The sequence below is a fragment of the Leucopleurus acutus genome (assembly GCF_964270905.1).
Source record: "Leucopleurus acutus genome assembly, chromosome: 9".
Classification (NCBI taxonomy): Eukaryota; Metazoa; Chordata; class Mammalia; order Artiodactyla; family Delphinidae; genus Leucopleurus; species Leucopleurus acutus.
Window position 1 is genome coordinate 63,657,951 of NC_139144.1, and position 20,274 is coordinate 63,678,224.

At 52.6% G+C, this 20,274-nt stretch overlaps 1 protein-coding gene across 4 annotated transcripts in view; it reads left to right on the forward strand.

The window, feature by feature from the left end:
* Positions 1-20,274, forward strand: part of ADCYAP1R1 (ADCYAP receptor type I) — a gene marked incomplete at both ends in the record, with an annotated part of 39,200 nt that overhangs the window by 10,415 nt on the left and 8,511 nt on the right. For 3 of the 4 annotated variants that reach the window (XM_082846314.1, XM_082846311.1, XM_082846312.1), the window contains 10 exons: positions 1,880-1,987; positions 4,014-4,034; positions 5,272-5,313; positions 7,846-7,955; positions 8,481-8,578; positions 9,059-9,191; positions 10,039-10,192; positions 10,624-10,684; positions 11,296-11,365; positions 15,506-15,597. In XM_082846314.1, the coding sequence (XP_082702440.1) occupies positions 1,880-1,987; positions 4,014-4,034; positions 5,272-5,313; positions 7,846-7,955; positions 8,481-8,578; positions 9,059-9,191; positions 10,039-10,192; positions 10,624-10,684; positions 11,296-11,365; positions 15,506-15,597 (889 nt within the window). The remainder of the gene's footprint in view (positions 1-1,879; positions 1,988-4,013; positions 4,035-5,271; positions 5,314-7,845; positions 7,956-8,480; positions 8,579-9,058; positions 9,192-10,038; positions 10,193-10,623; positions 10,685-11,295; positions 11,366-15,505; positions 15,598-20,274) is intronic. The other variant, XM_082846313.1, reaches the window with a different exon arrangement.

Genomic DNA, 20,274 nt, shown 5'->3' on the forward strand with positions numbered 1-20,274 from the left:
CCCGGGCTTCCTCTGTGTCTGGCAGTGGCCCTCCACTGGCCTTTCTTCTCACCTGCTAGGGCTGTGTTTCATCTCTCTTAGGGGAATGATCCCCAGGGACGCCTAATTGAAATAATGAAATCAATGGTAATAACAATGGCGAGCACGCATTGAGTGAGCCCGCCGTTCTTCTGCGGGCTTTACATGTATGAACTCGTTAGTCCTCCTAGCAGTCCTGTGGGCTGGGACAAGCGCTGGCTGTCCCTTACATGGCAGAGAAGCCCTCCAAAGCCCTTACTATAGACCGCTCAGCAGGATGTGGTCCCTTTTCTGAAAGTCTGTACTCTGCCGTCAGACACGCCACACTGCTGCCTCCCTTCTCTGCCTTTGCCCCCCCCGTCATGATTACATCTCTGCCCACCTGGAAAACGGGGGGGTTCCATGCTCCTCTCACATCACGTCCTTTCCCTGGGTGAGCTCTCATCCCAGGGCCTCACCCACGCCCCACATGCCAGAGTGAGAAGCAAGGGCCAGGCCTTAGGAACCACGTTACAGCTGAGGTGATAGGATCGCTGGAAGGTGCTCACTGGGGGTGGCGGCTGTGTGACCCAGCCCGATCTTCCTTTGGAAGAGCTCACGGTCACAGCTCTGTGCGGTTGAGTGAGGAGACCACTGGGGAGGCTGTAACCATGGTCCCAGTGAAAGGTGGTCAGCCCTTAGCTAGGTGGGAGTGCAAGGATGGAGGGTAGGGCATGGATTCCACAAATATTCAGACGTCACACCAGCAGGACTTGGTGACCGTCGGCTGTGAGCACGAAGGAGGAGGAGACGAAGCAAGAGTGACTCCAGGGCTCTAGCTGGGGCTGAGACAGGGAATCAGAGTTTGTAGGAGATGCTGAGCTGAGTCTTGGACACGCTGTGTGTGGATTAGGCCTTTCAAGGTGGGGATATCCAGCAGGGCCCTGACCATGGAAGGTAGCCCCCGTGTTGTGCAGGAGTCAGGGTTGGCAGTTGTCTGTGTAATTTTATCCTGAAGTCCTTGGGCCTGGTGGTCTCGTTTAAGGGCAGTGGGGCAGGGGGCCGAGGGCAGGGCAGACACGAGCCCCTGCACGCAGTCGGGGTGGGCAGGGTGGAGCCCACTCCATAAGGGCGGAGAGGTCTGTAAGGGCAAGAGGCCTCTCCGTGGAGAGGAGGGGTGGAGTCAGACGAGGGGTGAAGCATGAAGGGGAGGGGAGGTGGTGGTGATGGGAGTACAGAGGACTCCACAGGGAGGCTGGCAAGGGCTGGAAGGAGAGCAGGCACGGGGGTCGGAGCGTCCACGGAGCCCCCCAGATCTGAAAAGCTGGTCGTCAATCTCAACCTCTTCCTCCTTTCTCACAAGCTCACGTCCAGCGAGCCGCGCGTCTTGGCGATTCCTAAATAGCTCTCGGTTTGTCCCTGCTCTTCTCCAGCCCTCGGTGCTCACCGGATGCGGGGGCGCCTCGCCAGCAGTGACCCCTCAGGTGCTCCCTGCTTCCTGGCTCCTCGTGCTCCGAGCCCTTTCATAGTTCGGGCCTCGGCTTTGCAGGCCTCTCCCCTCCTCCCCCCACCCCCATCTGGCCAATCTGTGGTCCTCTTCAGGTCCCAGCTCCGTGTCATCTTCCTGCTGCAGGTCTGCCCCGAAAGGCGCTGGGCGACTGGGGGGAGAGGGCGTGGAGCACCATCCTTGGGCCAGACGATTCCTGCCCCTCCCCCGAGGGGGAGGGAGGGCCCACCGAGGAGGTCGATCTGAAGTGGGACCCCACCGCGACGTGGAGCCTGGGGACGTGGAAGAGCTCATGCAGGGTGATGTGTGCGTGTGATGTGTGTGTGTGTATGTGGGCGTCTGGCTGCCCTCTCACCGTGGTTCCCTTCCTCACAGGCTGCCCTGGGATGTGGGACAACATCACATGTTGGAAGCCTGCCCACGTGGGTGAGATGGTCCTCGTCAGCTGCCCTGAGCTCTTCCGAATCTTCAACCCAGACCAAGGTGGGTCCCCCCCGGGGGCCTCTTCAGGCCACTCTGGGTCCAGCCTGCTCCCCTTGTTCGGACCTCAGGCTCTTCTGAGAGACAAGCACCAGGGACACAGGGCGCCCTGCAGGCAGATACTTCCCATTCCAGAGCTCATGTGCTGGTGGGGAGATGAAACCACGGACCCTCGTGCACACAGGGACACAGAAGCACCCCTCAGACGTGGCAAGTCCACGTGGAGGTGCATCGTCGTGGCTGGGCTCTCGAGCTTGGACTCCAAGTTCCTTAGCTAGAAGTCCCTTAGCGAGACTGGACATGTCTTAATGGCCAGTGGTGTCAGCTGATGTTATCACCGTTATCACTTGCACAGAGAGGCCTGGGTGACCGCCTCTCCATGGGGAGGGGTCTGAGGGGAAGGGGTTCTGGGGAGTCTCTCCTTTGAATGTGAGTCTGGTGGTCTCTCCAGGCCTGCTCCTGTCTTTGGTGGAGGCTTCGTGGACTCCTGAAGAAGGTTGGTGGCTGATGCCACATTGACACTGGGAAAGGCCTGGAGCCAGACTGGCCCTCTACCCCAACCCTGGGGGTGTCACGGGAAGCAGGGTGGCAAGCTGAGGGGTGCTGAGTTGGGCTGGGCGGGGAGAGATGGCGGGACCGGGCTCCAGGCCGGTGATGTGCTGAGAACCACCCGTGGACCACTGAGCCCTGGGTTGGGGCCTTGGTTTGAGGAGGACGGAGGGTGGGGCTCCTGAGGAGATTAGAGAGTCTGAGACATGTGTGGGCGGCCAGGCTCGGGCCCCTTGAGACCTGGGTCTCAGCTTCGTCCTTCACCTGCCTAAGGCTTCAGCCAGTGTCCTTCCAGAAGTGGAGAGTCTCCAAGCTCCACCTCACTACAGAATCCTGCCTGCCGCTGTCCCTAACGTGTGTGTGAGAGGCAGCGGCAAAGTCTTTCACACCTGGAAGTCCAGCAACCTAGACTGTGCCTGGACTTCTCTTTTTGCAAGAGGTGGCGGAGGGAGGTAGTGGCATTGTATCGGGGTGCCAGGGCCCCATCTCTGCCTCCCTGCCCAGGACCAGAGGAGGCAGGGTCTAGCTGCATCGCACCCCTGCCTCGCCTCCCCCCAACTTCCGCTCCGGAGCAGGGCCTGTTAGCCACACCTCCCACCTCCAGAATCTCCAGCCAGCCCAGCAGGAGAGTGGCAGTTGAACTCTTCCATCCTGACAGCGCGGGGACTGCGTGTGACCCAGGGCAGGATGGGAAGTGCTGAAGCAAGAGGCACAGTATGAATGGTGGGACGTCAGGCGAGGTGGCCGCCTGCTGATTCAGCCCAGTTTCGAATTCATTCCTTTAGAAACCAACTTAATCACTTCCTCCGCTCACGTACTCCTTTCGTTCAGTCGTTTATTTAAAGTTGACAGAACAGCTACTCTGGGTCAGGTACCATGGCAGGATTACTTCTTTTCAACCACAAAAAAAGGTAAAATGAATCAGCAGTAAAATAACATTTTCTTAAGATAAACTTTCCTTCAGACTCTGTGCCTCCCTCTGGCAATTGCACAATGAATGTGTTATTTACCCCTGCTTCTTAATGGTTCATTAAGGCAGGCCTTTTTAGCATCTCCATTCACAGAGCTGGATTAGTGAGACTTGCCTTAAATACTTAGAAAGCTGAAGGTGGCGTTTTTTCATTTTATTTCCTGGTTCTCAGGGCTGAATCTCATTGTAATAATTGTTGCTCTGCGGGCTGTTGGAGAGACGGGAACGTTGATCGCTCTCCTCCTTACACATGCCTCTGATATTTCTCTTTAACTGTGTCCTGTTCTCGAGGGAATCGTAGAAGTCTCCAGTGTCTGGTCCAGCCCCAGCTTGTAGTTCTCATGCCTCTGGCGACCCCGGCGGAGCCTCTCTCCAGAGTCTGGGAGTGGGAAAGAGGAGGAAATCGTCAGCAGGGCCCAGAGAGAGCAGACCTGACTTTAGACCCCTTGCTCACCTCTGTGTTCTCTCTCTCTGTCTTTCTGTCTGTCCGTCTGTCTCTCTCTGTTTCAGTCTGGGAGACAGAAACCATCGGTAAGAGGAACCTTGGAGAGGACAGACTGCTGATCATCTGTCCATCCGGCAGGAGCCTGGCTCTGACTGCTGGGAGTGGGTGGGGGGGGAATGAGAGGCTCATCAGGGGCTGGGTTCATCCCACCTTCCCCCCACCCCCTCCCTCCTTGGCCATCTGGAGGTGGGGGAGACACAGGAAGATGGAAGATGGAGCTCCTGGTCTCAGGGTGCTCATGAGCTTGTTTGGGAAGTTGACACCCACTCCCCTGTGGAGGGGTTAGCAAACAAGGCCACCCGTGTGCATAGGCACGTGCATATGTACACGTACAGGCCTGATTGTGTGAGTGAGCCAACATGTGGAGTTGGAATGTATGGCAAGCTCCAGAGTAGAAGAGACCCAACCAGGTGGCATTCGGGCAGAATGACGATGATGTCAGGGGAGGCTTCCTGGAGGAGGTGGCATGTCAGCTGAACCTTGAAAACAGAATTTTGAGAAGTAGAGGGGAAATTGGGGTTCACTGCTAACAGGAGATTCAGCCTAAAGAACGGGTGGAGGAGGGAATAAAGAGTCAGGAGAGAAAGAGAGAAAATGTCTGAGGAGGAAGTCTTTGGAGTTCTGGGTTCCCTTTGATGGGAGTGGTTTGTGGGCTGAGATTGAAGGTTGAGCACCAAAGAAAAAATGCAAGCCCAGGACCCATATTGCTATTCTTTGCCCTTTTCTTGAAAAGACCCAGTTAATTAACTTATTTACAGAACAGAAATAGACTCACAGACATAGAAAACAAACATGGTTACCAAAGGGGATAGCAGAGGCGGGGGCGGAGATAAATTAGGAGTTTGGCATTAACATATACACACTACTTTATATAAAATAGATAAACAACAAGCACCTACAAAAAAAGAGGAAAGGCCCAATTACCCTCTTCCAGTCCTCTCCCACTCCAGAGGCCCTCCCATCCTCCCGACAATATCCCATTTCCACTCCCTGTGGTCCAGTGCGGAGAACTGAGTCATGGGCCACCATTAGCATCATAGAAATACAAAGCAAATGAGATGGCATTGGAAGGTGCAGTGTGTCAGACGGGTGTGTGTGGCTACTCTGTGTGATGCAGCCTCTTGGCCAAGATCCCACCTTCCCCCAGCCCTGATCCTTCAGGCCAGGGGCAGCCTTGGCCTTCCACGGTGCAGAGTAAGCAGTGGATAGCCCAGGCAAGCTGATGGCTGGGTGTCCCGACTCATGCTCACGCCTGTTTTGCAGGAGAGTTTGGATTTGCTGACAGTAACTCCTTGGATCCCTCAGGTAAGGGATGAGCTGGGGTTTACCATGGGCTGGCTGGAGGGAGGGCATCTGCTAACCCATGAACTTGGGGAACCCCTCCTTCCAGGCTGGTCTATGCCTCTCTCTGGCTGTGTGATCTTTGGCAGCTCGCTTTCCTTCTCTGATAAAGCTGTGCATTTTCTCCATGGAAATTTGCATGCAAGTGCTCAGACAGAACACTGTGCATACAATTTCAGGGAAGCACAGATCTCAGTAAAGAGCTCCTTAAGTGGTCTCCGATAGCGTTGAACTCCCATATGTAGAACAGTGGTTCTCATACTTTAAAAATCACCTAATGGGCTTGTTAAAGCAGATTCCTGGACCTCACTCCCAGAGTCTGGTTTAGCAGGCCTGGGTGGGGTCTGAGAATGTGCATTTCCAGCCAGTCTCCCAGGGGATGCTGATGGGCTGGTCTGGGGGGGCACCCACTTTGAGAACCCGTGCCCTAAGATTCTGTGCTCCTACAGAGGTGCTGGGGCAAAACAGCCTAGTGAGGTAGGTGCAGCCACTGCAGGGTGGTGACGATCTGGAGAGGACTGCATCTTCCGGAGATTTCTGTCAGAACAGTAGAGTGGCAGATTCATGGAATAGTTCTGAACAAAAAGGTTTATACTTTTCTGAGCCCACGCTGTATTATAAAAAGAGAAAGAAGGAAAATAAAAGAAAGGAAATGGCTTGTATCTCCAGGATACTTTTTTACAAAAATGTTTTTCAAAGCGACTTCCCTTTCCTCTTCCCACCACCCCGATGTGGGCAAAGCAGAGAGGAGACCCAGGGGAGGGAAGGGCTTGGCCAAGGCCGTGGTCCCCTAGGACGTGCAGACTTTCTGAAAGAAACATTCAGAGGGACTTGGAAAGAGGTTGCCAGTAGCAGCCTGAAACAGATTTGCTGGAAGAAGGAACCATTTGGCATCAAACTGTGGGACAGAAGTGAGCCCTTCTCTCCCTGGGCCTGCCAGATGTCCTTTTTGTCCTGGGTCATAAGACTCAGAATCTGAGCAGCGATGGAGACCAGTCTTCCCGCTCTGGGCAGAGCTCTCTTTATGGCAGGAGAGCCCACCCTCCGCTGCTTCCCAGAGTCCCAGGAAGTGCGTTTCTGACTCCTGGCTAAAAAGAACTGGCCTTGGGCTTCCCTGGTGGCACAGTGGTTGAGAGTCCGCCTGCCGATGCAGGGCACACGGGTTCGTGCCCCAGTCCGGGAGGATCCCATGTGCCGTGGAGCGGCTGGGCCCGTGAGCCATGGCCACTGGGCCTGCGCGTCCGGAGCCTGTGCTCTGCAGTGGGAGAGGCCACAGCAGTGAGAGGCCTGCGTACCGCAAAAAAAAAAGAACTGGCCTTAGATCTTCCAACTCAACCAGCAGGACACGAGGTTGGAAAAGTGTGGGGGTCCCCTTTCTTGGCCTCTGCCATTGCCCCCTTCCTGAGTGCTCCAGAGGTGGCCTTGGCCACAGCGGGGGGATTCTTCCAACAACATGGGTGTTGGAGCCTCTTTCATGCAGATGTCTCTTGTATACGACTTTCTGGCCCCTGAATCCTGAAAGGAAGAGCCAACCCCAGGTGTCCTAACATACCAGGTAAACTCCCAGGAAGCCAGTCTGGGAAGGGGGGTTGGCCTGGGGCCACACTCAGGGGCTGGGCTGGAGGCAGGGGGTGGCTGCTGCCTTTTCCCCTCCCCCAGACTTCCATGGTTCACCTTCAGACAATCAGGAGCGGGGAAGGTGAAATGAGCAATCATTAAAGGCCAAAAGGCACCCAGGCGGGGTGAAAACCAGACTGGACTCCACTCTGCAGCCAGCAAATGACTCCTGCCCACTCTGGTGTCCTGCAAAATGGCCTTTAAACTCAAGCAAAAGAAAATTAAAGTATATTAGTGACAGGAAACAGACCTCTAAACCTGAAAAGGCAAAGTCTCTTTTTTTCTAAACCTAAATACGTATCTTAATAAGATCTGATGCTAGGTCAGTGGAGGTCTGGTCCTTGTTAATTAAGCAAGCCACGTGTCCCCTTGACACGGGATATTGCAGCTGCTGGAAGGCCCAGAGCTCCCGGTAAAGGCATCACCTAGAGCTCCAGGTATGACGAGAACTCCTGCTGCACCACCACCTGAGGTGACTCCTGGGCCAGAATCTTTGGGCCTGGAATCTGCATGTGTGATCCCAGGTCATTCTTCTGCTCGCCGAAGTTTGGCAAGTGCCGACCCAGGGCCCAGGGCAGGGGCTCAGGCCTTTCCCTAGGCGGAAGGAGGCTGGATTCGTTCTGGCTCAGTCCCCTCACCCCTTGTTTAGAGGTCAGCTTGCACCTTGTCCTCCTACCCTCCTCATCCTTTGTATAAGGGGAAAAGCAATGACTACTTTCCCTTGGACAGTGGAGGATCTCATGAACCTTCAGCTGCCATGCTTCTCAGACGGGCATGTGGATTTCCAGGAATTCCCGCTTAAGAAGTAATTTTCGATTAAGAATCTCGGAGCCCTTTTAAATCATTTCTGTGGCTTGCTGAGTTTTTGTTCTGCTGCAGGCATGAGGGTGGTGAGCCGGAACTGCACAGAGGATGGATGGTCTGAGCCGTTCCCTCATTATTTCGACGCTTGTGGGTTTGATGAGTACGAGTCTGAGACCGGGGACCAGGTGAGTGTCTGCTTCTCACCTGGAGGTGGAGGGATGAGGCTGAGGAGGTGGGTGGAGGGGTGTGTCTACCAGAGGCCTGGACTTCTGATGGGCGTGCGGAAGCTCTGGTCCCCAGGCAGCGTCATGAGCACCTGCTGCGTAGCCTGCGGCGTGAGAGGGCGGGACTTTCATTCGCTCACTCTGGGCTGAGAAACAACTGGTCTGCCGCTTGAGCTCCTGCGGCCCCCAGCCCGCGCCCTCCACCTCCCTAGCTACTCTTTCAGGATACACGGACTTTCTGTGGCCCAGCCATTGAAGGGTTAATGTGGGGCCCAGCAGGGGGCCTCCCGGCTCCTCCCCCAGGATGAGGCTGGGCCCCTTCTGGCTGGTCAGTGCTCCTGCACTCTGCCACGCTCAGCTTCTGCACAGTGCGGACCCTGCAGAGGGAGGAGGTGGCTGGGGGGTGCCTGGGAGATCGGATGCAGTTCCGTGGGGGCCGGGGGCCGGCCCCACGTGGAGCCCTGCGTGTCCTGTGCTCTGCTCCAGGATTATTACTACCTGTCGGTGAAGGCCCTGTACACAGTTGGCTACAGCACGTCCCTCGTCACCCTCACCACTGCCATGGTCATCCTGTGTCGTTTCCGGTGAGACCCTGGGCAGCATTCGAGTGAGCGCAGCCCACCCCAGCTCAGAGCCCTTGCTCCATCCCTCCCACCTCCCACTGCTTCCCTGGATGTCAGCTCTGGAAGTCCCTTGGAAGGCGTTTCCCCCACCCCTAGGATAAGAGATGGGAAACTTGATCCCAGAGAGGGCAACGGACTTGTCCAGGGCCACACAGCAAGGAAGACCCTGGGCAGGAGACCTACGTTCCTCACTTTATCTTCCTGGTCTAGATAAAGAGAGGTCACAGGAGGGAGTAGGTCACAGGGTAGTGGGGCCAGGTGGCAGGGGCCTGGGAGTGAGCGAGGGTTTAGAGTCTAGGTGGGAAGAAGGGGATGGTCTAGGTGGAGGACCCCCTTGAGACAAAGCCGTGGAGTTGGCCCAAAGCAGACCCCGAGGTGGAGGGTGGAAGGCTGTGGAGTTCCTTACTTCAAAGCCTTTTGCTTCCCTGGCCGCTGGTGTAGGAAGCTGCACTGCACCCGAAACTTCATCCACATGAACCTCTTTGCGTCGTTCATGCTGAGGGCCATCTCCGTCTTCATCAAAGACTGGATCCTCTATGCTGAGCAGGACGGCAACCACTGCTTCGTCTCCACTGTGAGTGCGCGGAGCCCTGCCAGGACTGGCCCTCCCTGCGACGCCCTGCCGTCCAGGTGTTTTCCTGCAGGTTAAGGTATCGACCCCAGTGAACACGGAAACCCAGGAATGACCCTGCGGTTACTAGCAGCCAGTGAGACCCCAGCGGGACTTCACTTCCTGTCCCTTGGACTCTGTGTGTCCTTGGCAGGGCAGTTGAGGAGGGTCGGGTGGAAATGTCAAGTCCCGGTTGACTAGGCTCAGAGAGAGGGCTGGCTTGGCCGCGGGTCATTTAACCCAAGATGGAGCCAAGGGGCTGATTGGCTGGGGTTCCCTCCAGACCACCTCCCCAGTTCTGATACATTTGGAGATAAGCAGAAAAGATAGGCTTCGTTGGGGCAGGATGGAAAGAACAGCCCAGAGCACAAGACCTTGACCTGAAAGGGCTCACTTGGAGGGGGATCTATGAGATTTCCGGGGGGCCGGGGGTGTTCCCCTAACCTACGTGATGCCTGAAACCTTTATTTTACCAAGGAGGCTCCTGCAGGGTCCTCCTTATTCGTCTCTCCTGTGGACACTGGGGACGGGACGGGAAGGTCGGGGAGAATGAGCCTGGGGAGAAAAGGGGGTTCCATGTTTTCTGACCTGTGCAGAGCTGCCTCCATGGCAGCTTCGACTCAGACTCACAGGATGCTGCAGTTGTAAGCTCTGAATCCAGGAATGTTGAGTCTTTCAGACCCACGGGGCGTTTAAACCCGAGCATGCTTCGGCTGAAGGGCCCTCAGGATCCTCTCTGGTCCTGCTGGGCTGGACTTTCAGGGTTCGGTGGGGTCTCGTGCCACCCTCCCCCTCCTCGCTCTCCCTGCAGGTGGAATGCAAGGCTGTGATGGTTTTCTTCCACTACTGTGTCGTATCCAACTACTTCTGGCTGTTCATTGAGGGCCTGTACCTCTTCACCCTGCTGGTGGAGACCTTCTTCCCCGAGAGGAGATACTTCTACTGGTACATCCTCATTGGCTGGGGTAGGTCACTGGCTGTCTCCCAGACAGGTTCAGGCCTCATGGCCGGGGATGTCCTTGGTCCTGCCGTCCGGGAGCGTCAGGTCAGAGGAGGGAGGCACTGACCTGCCTCGCAGCTGACGGCACACTCCCGGTTCTTGGATGCTTTCTTGCTCTTCTCGTAGGAAGCCCAGTGTCTGATGGAGGGGATATGCTCAAGAGTCCTCCTGAGAGGCGAGGTAGCCCAGGGTTTGGGAGAGACATGGACCCCCAGGAGGCCTGGGTGTGAGGGACAGTTAGGGTCCCCAGGACTCCAGGTCTGAGAGGGAGACATGCCCCATGGGTCGGGACCCCACCTCTGAGCGGTTCATTGGCCCCCAGAAGCCCCAGGTCTGAGGGGGACACTGGCCTATTGGTTTTCCAGTTATCACGGGGCTCCTTTTCTTGCTCTCCAGGGACCCCAACTGTGTGTGTGTCCGTGTGGGCTGTGCTGAGGCTCTACTTCGATGACACAGGGTGAGTACCTGCCCGAGAGCCAGGGCCGGAGCCCCAAGGAGGCTCTGACAGATGGTTGTCAGCGGCTGTCCTGATGTCCCATGAACTGTCTCAGGCAAACCATCCAATGCCGGGCATGGCTGCACCCCCAGCCCTGGGCAGTGACTGTGCTCTGACCCCACTGCGGGTGGACCCACCCAGCCACATCTCAGCCGGGACTCAGTGAGGGAATGTGCAAGGTTTCAGAGTCCTGCTCTGCTTCTGGGCCCAACTCTGAGTGGCTGTTCTCCTTTTAGGGAGGGGAGGAGGAATATCGAGGGTGAGGTCGCATCCCCCAGAGCCCTAGGTCTGAAGGGGGAACGTGGCCCTCTACCAGGAGCCCACTGGTGCCCTCACTCCTGGGCTCCAGTCCCTGCCTTGACAGGGGAGCAGAGGGAAGGACCAAGGCACTTGAACCAGGGCTGGGCTTGGGTGTGCAGCCCGCCTGAGAGCTCCCCTTCCAGCCAGCCCCTCCTCAGAGCTGCAGGAGGGGCTGGCTGGAAGGAGATGGTGATGCCCTTGCATCCCTTCCAGCCAGCCAGGAGAGATGATGCCCGCAAGCATCATCTCTCTTCCTTCTGTCTGTCTTGCAGCTGCTGGGATATGAATGACAACACGGCTCTGTGGTGGGTGATCAAAGCCCCTGTGGTTGGCTCCATAATGGTGAGTGTCCTTGGGACAAGAAGCAGGGAAGAAACAGAGGCCTGGGCTGAAAGGCAAGGGAGGAGGAGAAATAAAGAGGTCACCACACAAACCAGCCTCCCGTGGCTGTGTTATATTCTGCAAAAAGGACGCACAAGTTATTTAGCTCTTCCGCGAGTGTTGGACATTTATCTTTATCCCATTTTCCCTCATTATGAAAGATGCTACTAGGAACAGTTCTGTGCATAGTTTTGAAAACGTGTGAATATTTCTTTAGAATTAATCCCTAGAGTAGAATTGCTGGGTCACAAAGGGTATTCCCGTATCGTTGTCTGCACTTGTAATTTCAATCATTTAAATTTTTGCACAGCCTTGTGGGAGATAATGGTAGCTTATTGTTTTAATGTGCATTTCTCCATATTGCTAGTGCAACAGAGCATTTTTTTTCAAATATTTATTGACAATTTGTTTTTATTCTGGTTATTATCTATTCTTTGCTCATTTTTCTAGTCCAGTTGTTATCTTTCTTACTGTTCGATAGATAGTAATGCTTCATCTGTTATACATGTTGTAAGTATACTTCCAAGATTGCATTTTTTTTTTTTTTGCGGTACGCGGGCCTCTCACTGCTGTGGCCTCTCCCGTTGCAGAGCACAGGCTCCGGACGCGCAGGCTCAGTGGCCATGGCTCACAGGCCCAGCTGCTCCGCAGCATGTGGGATCTTCCTGGACCGGGGCACGAACCCATGTCCCCTGCATCAGCAGGCGGACTCTCAACCACTGCGCCACCAGGGAAGCCCAAGATTGCATAATTTTATATAGTCAGACCGTCAGGCTTTCTCATCATGAATTCTGAGCCTTCTTTCTTTCTTTCTTTTTTTTTTTTTTGTGGTACGCGGACCTCTCACTGTTGTGGCCTCTCCCATTGCGGAGCACAGGCTCCAGACACGCATGGCTCACGGGCCCAGCCGCTCCGCGGCATGTGGGATCTTCCCGGACCAGGGCACTAACCCGTGTCCCCTGCATCGGCAGGCGGACTCCCAACCACTGCGCCACCAGGGAAGCACTGAGTCTTATTTCTTGTTTATGGAAGTCTTTCCCAACCTTAAGATATAAAAGTATTCTTAATCGTTTTATAACAATTTTATAGATTGCATTATTACACATATGCCTTTAATCTATCTGAAATTTTATTTCTCTGTCTGATCTGAAATGATAGCTAACCTTATTTTTTTTCCAGTGGGTGGACATCCACCCTCTCAGTTCTTTTTATTGAATAGGTCCTTCTTTCTCCATTACGTAGAAATGCCACTTTATCGTAAACACTCAATGTACTCTACTTGTATTTAGTTCCAGACTTCCTACTCCATGTAACTAATCTATTTGGCTTTTCCTGTGGCAGGTTACTGTAAACTGGCAGCATGTTTTGATATCGGGTGTGCTCATATCCCCTTCCTTATTTTTTTCCCCTTCCAAATTTTCTCGCACATTTACTTTTTCAGATGGACTTTCAAATTTGTCAAGTTGCAAATTTGTCAAGTTGCAAAAAAAAGGCTGGTTGAGATTTTTATAGGAACTCCATTGAATTTATAAACAAATTCGGAGAAGTGGTTTTCTTAAAATATTGAGTCTTCCTTTCCAAGAATATGGCATGATTCTCCATTTATTCAGTCTTTCTCATAGAGTCATTTTTGACAGTTTTTTTTAGTTGTCTTGTTAGGTTTCCCTTTATGGTGTCTTTCGGTTTGTGCCCGTCCTGTGTCTAGGAATCGTTCTTTCGTTATATTTTCTAGTGGGTGTATTTGTGCTGGGACTTAGGGAAGCTATTAGTTGTTGTGTATTTTTTTCTTTTCTTGGTTACCTTTTGAAGCTCTTTTATTGGTTCTTATCCATTTTCAGTTGGTTCTCATGGAAAATTACATGATCTATAAATGGAAATACATTTTACTTTTCATTTCCAATATTTATACTGTTTATTCCTTGGTTTCTTTGAGGATGGTGTTTGCTATAGTTTTGGGGAGTTACCTTCACTGAATTAGGAAAGTGTCTATTCTTTTCTTGTTTTAGTGTTTATTTTTTAAAAGTCAGGAATAGGTGTTGAATTTTATCAAATGTGTTTTGGAGACATTAGTTGATCATTCCCTTAGTGATGGACATTTATAATATTCCAGTTTATCTTCACGATGAACAATGTTGCGGTGGATATATTTGTGTATACTCTTGAGTTATGTGTGAATATGCTTTAGAGTAAATCCCAGGAGTGGAATTTCTGGGACAAAGGATGTATACATTTAACATTTTCATGGATATCAAATTGCCCTCCACAGGCAGAGTACGAAAGTGCTCATTTCTTATGTTTTTGTTGATGTTTCCATTACTGAACTATTCACCAATCTTATGTGGGATAAAGGTAGTTCGTTGTTTTAATCTGTTAATGTAACAAATATTAGTAGATTTTTTTTTGCATTCCTGACATAAAACCTTTATGGCCGTGATCTGTTTGTTCTTTTAACGCACTGCTCAATTCTGTCTGTTAATATTTTGTTTATAGTTTTTACCTTTGTTCTTTGTGAGTTCGCCGGTTTTAGGCGTGTGCGTGGGTGTGTGTGCGCGCACACACCTTCTGTCCTTGTCTAGGTTTTGTACTAGGGTTTTGTTAGCCTCATAGGTAATTTGGGAGGTTTTCTTTTCATTTGCTTTTACATAGTGAAGTAGTATGTCAATTACATCTTCCCTAAAGGCATTTTGAAACTGGCCAGTAAGCTTACCTGGGCTGGTGCCTTTTAATGCGCCTCTTTGAGTGCCTTTTAAATTTCTCCTGAGGTCATTGCTCTATTCTGATTTTCTGCATGTTGATTTGGTTTGATTAATTTATATTTTCCCATTTTGTCTGATTTTTGTTTTCCTTGTGATGACTTAAAATATTCTGTACATCTGTTGTCCTCTTTCTCATCCCTAAATGTGCTTAATTGCATTTTCTCCTTTTGGACTAACATGTGCAGTTAACAGTATTTACTGTGCTAAATCCCGGGTACTGATTAGACACTGAGCACGCAGTAGAAAGCAGGACTGACAGAACCCTGCCCTCTGGAGGAGGCTTTACCATTCTACTTGATCTGTGAAAACGAGCAGAGCAAAACCAAAAAGTTCTATTTTTATCGATCAAGTCTACTTTTTTTTTTCGTATTTCTTTAATGAATTTTTTTTTTTTTTTTTTTTTTTTGCGGCCTCTCACCGCTGCGGCCTCTCCCGTTGCGGAGCGCAGGCTCCGGACGCGCAGGCTCAGCGGCCATGGCTCACGGGCTCAGCCGCACCGCGGCATGTGGGATCTTCCCAGACCGGGGCACGAACCCGTGTCCCCTGCATCGGCAGGCGGACTCTCAACCACTGCGCCACCAGGGAAGCCCTCTTTAATGAATTTTTATCTTTAACTTCTTTTTTCTATAACTTAAATTTGTGGTACTCTTCCCCTAGATTTTGATTTGAATGGTTAATTATTCTATTTTCAATATTTATTATTTTTTATTAAGTTAGTGTTAGGCTCTCCGTTTCCTCCTTGAGCGCTGCTTTGCTACAGCCAGATGTTGCTGCGTAGTCGCCTTGTTTCTTTTTATTTGCTCCCCTCCCTCTCCCTTTCTCACCATACACACAGCTTCCCACTTCGTTTAGAGAGCTTTTGTCTGAAGGTAAACGTTATTGCTATTCCCAGGCAGTCCTTTAATTAATAATGCTTATATGGTTGTCCATTCTGGTTTTCCGTATTCAGTGACTCTGGACTTGGAGTTTCTCCAGAGGACAGCTCTCACCTCTGCGATAGCCTCTTCTCTCCTTGGCACTGTAGTTTTTCCGTCACCCTGACGCTGTTGGCGCTTTCTTTTCCAGAAATTGCTCCCTTTTCTGGCTCACTCTTGATAATCTTTGCTATTTCTCAGTACTCTTATGGAATTCTTCTTAATCTCTCTCTTCTGTCATTTCAGTGATATGGAGGGAGGCTGGGGGGTGAATGAGTGTTCATGCTGCCATCTGAAGATTCTAAGCCTAGATGGGATCTTGACTGGATGGGAGGAGGGCCCTGCTGGGGGAGTAACAGACAGTGCAGAGGCCGGGGTGTGGAAAGTCTTTGCTCAGAACCATTTTCATCTGGTTTTTCTTTGCTTCTCAGGTTAACTTTGTGCTCTTCGTCGGCATCATTGTCATCCTCGTGCAGAAACTTCAGTCTCCAGACATGGGAGGCAATGAGTCCAGCATCTACTTGTAAGTACCATTAGGTGAATGCCATGGTCAAGTCCAACAGCTGTATGGGCCCTGCACACAGGACACAGGAGGAGAAGGCCTGGGTGTCGCTGACGGGGTACCCTAGCACGGGCATTGGCAAGAATTCTTTTGGGTTAAAGTACCTTTAAAATATAGTTGCCCACCTCTCCGGCCGCCATCTTCCATCTCACCCTTCTTGCTTTGTGGTCAGGAACGCGACCATCTGGGTGTGTGGAGGCACTTCCGGCCCCGGGGGGGCAGGCTGGTGCCCTGTGATTGGCTGGAGGGGCCACCTAGGCACAGGGAATCTGAGGACAGTCTCTGGCGTGGAAGCCGTATGTGTTGCGTCCTCAGTTTAAGGAGAGAGCAGGTTAGAAGGAGCTGAAGTGCTCTCGTGGCACCAGAGGGGGCTGGTCTGGCCTCCATCAGAGGCTGCAACCTGGGGCTCAGAACCTTGATGGGCTGCCCAGTGGACAAGTGGGACAGCAGAGAGACTCCAGCAGAGGGCTCCTCCACCCTGCCATGCTCCCGGAGAGAGGGAGAGGCAGGAACTGCTCAGGGATCAGCGCCAGATCCTTCCCTCAGGCTCCTTGAGGCTTCCCCAGGTCAGTGGCGATTGCCCCTGGTCTCTGTTCAGCCTGGGTACCTCTCCTGTGATAGCCCTTCCGCTGGGGGCAGGGATTAGCCTAGGGCCTGGTTCCGTCAGACTTGCTTCTCCCCGTGTGTAGGATGATTACATCGACCGCCCCTCCCCTCCTTCTTTTGGCTCTCCGTTTATTGCCCTTTATTTTTCCATGTTTTGGCGAATGTTTACTAACCTTTGCTTATATGTGTATGTTATGTAGCTGCAAATTGTTCATCCACATAAGTCATAAACTCTTGGAGGCCCTGCCCTGATGGGCTGGTAGGGCCAGCCGTCTGCAAGTAACTGCCCCGGAGAGATCATTCCTGCCTTCTTCCCCAGGAGCCACAAAACAGGGCCCCGCCGCTCCCCTCACCTTTTCTGGTCCAGTGTCAGAAACCACGTCCTTACGTCTGGCCTGCTTATCCTGCTTGAGGGTGGCTTGGTTCCCACGCTAGCAGTCATCTCGGGCCTCTGAAGCTGGTGGGTAGCAAAGTCGGCCTTGTCTCTCCTTTGAGCTCTAAGCAACCATGGTTCCCCCAGCTCCTGCCCCACCTTGCTTCCTGGTAGGATCTGTTTCTTCTTCTGAGGTCCCTGGCACCTCTCCTCTGGGGCCTCTCCTAGCTTCCCCTCACTCTGCCTGTGCAGGGTCACACATGGTGGCTCAGCTGCAGCCTGAGTAAGGACCCTCTATTGACCCCCGGACATACTTTACCAGCTTGGACATCCCTCCCCAGGCAGCAAGAACCCCAGGGTCTGGAGGGAGGGAAGTGTGGAGCCAGGGTTTTCAAGGTAAATTGTAGACTGGGAGCTGTAGAGCCTTGTTAGGCCTTCCTAATGCATAGATAAGAACCATCTGTAATTAGCACAGGGTTTATACATTTAAGTACAAACGTTTAAAGAACCAGCTGCAGGCATGCCTCGTTTTATCACGCTTCACTTTACTGTGCTTCACAGATATCGCTTTTATTACAAATTAAAGGTTTGTGACAACCTTGTGTTGAACAAGTCTGTCAGCCCCATTTTTCCAATAGCATTTGCTCACTTCGTGTCTCTGCATCACATTTTGGTAATTCTCGCAATATGTCAAACTTCTTCATTATTATAGTTGTGGTGATCTGTGATCAGTGATCTTTGTTACTACTATGACTCACTGAAGGCTCAGATGATTAGCATTTTTTAGCAATGAAGTGTTTTCAAATTAAGGTGTGTACATTTTCTTTTTAGACATTATGCTATTGCACACTTAACAGACTACAGGACAGTGTAAACATAACCCTTATATGCACTGGGAAATCACAAAATTGATGTGAGTTGCTTTATTGCAATATTCGCTTTATTGCAATATTCGCTTTATTGTGGTATTCGCCTTATTGCTGTGGTCTGGAACTGAACCCACAATATCTCAGGGGTATGGCTGTAGTTGGTTTACTTTTTTTTTTTGCGGTATGCGGGCCTCTCACCGTTGTGGCCTCTCCCGTTGTGGAGCACAGGCTCCGGACGCGCAGGCTCAGCAGCCATGGCTCACGGGCCCAGCTGCTCCGCGGCATGTAGGATCTTCCCGGACCGGGGCACGAACCCGTGTCCCCTGCATCGGCAGGTGGACTATCAACCACTGCGCCACCAGGGAAGCCCTGGTTTACTTTTGTCATGTAAAAAATCCCCCTCAAATCTCAGCACATTTTTTTTTTGAGAGAAATCTAAACTCGTGCTCGTCGCAAGCCCCAAAGCTGAAACCTCAGGTGGATGTGGTCTGCAAGCCACTGGGAGGGCTGACACAGGACAAGGGATCAGCTTGATCCCATTAAATGCAGCCTCATGCTTGAGTGTTTCTAGGGTCCAGGAGACCCTACTGGTGAAAGTGAGGGACATTCAAAGTGGCCATGCCGCGAAGAACTGCAGAGCATTTAAAAACACTTGCCATTCAGTACATGCACGTTTAATGCCCACACGGCAAATCTGGATTAAACATAATCCCCATTTTACAGCCAAGGAAACTAGTTATCAGTGAAGTTAGATGAATCCAGCAGGAAAGAGTGAAGCCATAGCCACAGTGCAGGCAGACCCTTGACTTCAAACTCGACTGCACCATCATTTGCACCATCAGCACTTCTTGACTTTACAGACAAGAAGATAGTGTTAAACAAGGCTTCCTGGAAGAAGAGGCCCCAGTGGGTTCCAGCCTTGTAAAAAACTGCCCCACCTGGAGTGCTTTGAGCTGGGAGGTGTCTGCTGCAGGTGGGGAAGGGGGTAGACAAAGGGGGGGATTAAAAAAGGGGCATGACGTGGTAGGAGAGGGAGATTTCGGGGCTGCATCCGAGTCGCCTTGGGTCAACAGAGTTATGTGTTGGGCTGATATCCCTTCATATCTGCCCACAACAGCTTTCCGGGTTTTTCCTCTGTTTCCAGAACAAATTTAAGCCTGGGCATCCCCAAGAAAGCCCGAGAGGACCCCCTGCCTGTGCCCTCAGACCAGCATTCACTCCCCTTCCTGTAGGTTGGTTCCAGCTGCTCAGATGATAAGGGTTTGTCCTCCTCCCTAGACCAAGACGGCGCTCCCGACCCAGCCGCAGAGGGACCTGCTGGGGCCTGAGGCTCCAGCAGGGGGACAGTGGCGCTGAGCCACCTCCATTCTCTCACTGGCTGGTAGAAGGAGTGGCTGAGCTCAGGACTTGGGCAGTGGCCAGGCATGGAGTGTGGGCCTGGGTCGGGGCTAAGCCTGTGCTTAGGCTCGACTTGGTTTGGGGCAGAGGGTTTGGGCTCAGCCCCATTCTGGGGTCAGGGTTAGCCTGCCTTGTCTTGGGGACCAGAGTTTACCTCTGTGAGAAGCCAACTGGTTGAGAAACAGGAGGGTGAGGTTTCAGGGCAGACACTGATTGTGCTGCGAGCATCTCAGGCCTGGCCCTGCAGGGAGCTGGCTTTATTCCCAGTGCTCTCCCTGCTGCAAGATGGGCATTGGGAGCTGCCGCTTGGGTCTGGGGTCAGGGAGGGAAACCCCATCTGTATTTCCCTCAGGCATCCCACAGAGCAGGTCCCCACGGCACCTTGGGGTAAAGGAAGGAGAACAGACACCGTGATGTATTGGGTTGGCCAAAAAGTTTGTTCAGGTTTTTTCCGTAAGATGTTACCCGAACGAACTTTTTGGCCAACCCGATAGCATATAGCTCAGCAGGGCTGTGACCTACCCAGTGTCGGAGGGATGACGTTCGCCTCTGAAGACAGACTCTTCCATGTCTAGGCAGAAGTGCAGCCGGGAAGCTCTCAGCCCACAGCCTAAGGCTCCCAGTTCACATGGGGCTCTATCTTCTCCTTCCAAAGCACTCTCTCCCTTGTCTGGGAGCACCCTATCCTGACAGCTCCTGTTAGGGATTGGCAGTAGGGAATGTTTGCCCCCATTTTGCAGATGGAGAAACTGAAGTCCAGAGAAGGAAAGTGGCAACACCTAAAATCAGCAAGTTAGTGGTCAAACAAAGCTTTGAGCTCAGGTGCCCCGACCCCCCAGGTCAGGCCAGGGGCACTGAGGGCTGGCTGGTCCTCAGTGGTTGGGGGAGAAGGAGGGTGGGCAGGGAAACTCCAAGATCTGCTGAACTGGGCTGCTGGCTGGCATACCAGTGTGGTGGGGAGTGCCTCCCTGGGGACTGGGCCGGGGCTCTGGGGGTACACAGCATCTTAGCACCAGGAGGGACCCTATGGAGGATGTTTAGCTCAGGTCACAGCATTCTGTGGGCCTGCCGAGTGGCCAGTGCTATGCCGACCCCTAGGAGCAGGGTGAAATAGACAGGGGTGCTGCCCACAAAGGGTTCCCCTGCAGGGTTCTCTGTCTAGCATCCTGGGGCTACAGCCCAGGCAGCCTTGCACGCAGAAGACACCGCAGCATTCGTGGAGTTTAGCTTGAGACCAAAGCAGGGTCAGAAGAAACCATGTGCTGCATCCCTGGGTTATAGATGGGCTGGAAATGGCTGTGACCTTCCTGCAGACACACAGCAAAGCCTTGGCAGAGTCAGGCCCGGGAGCCAGGGCTCCCTGACTTGCAGATGTGGGTGTGAGCCGTGCAC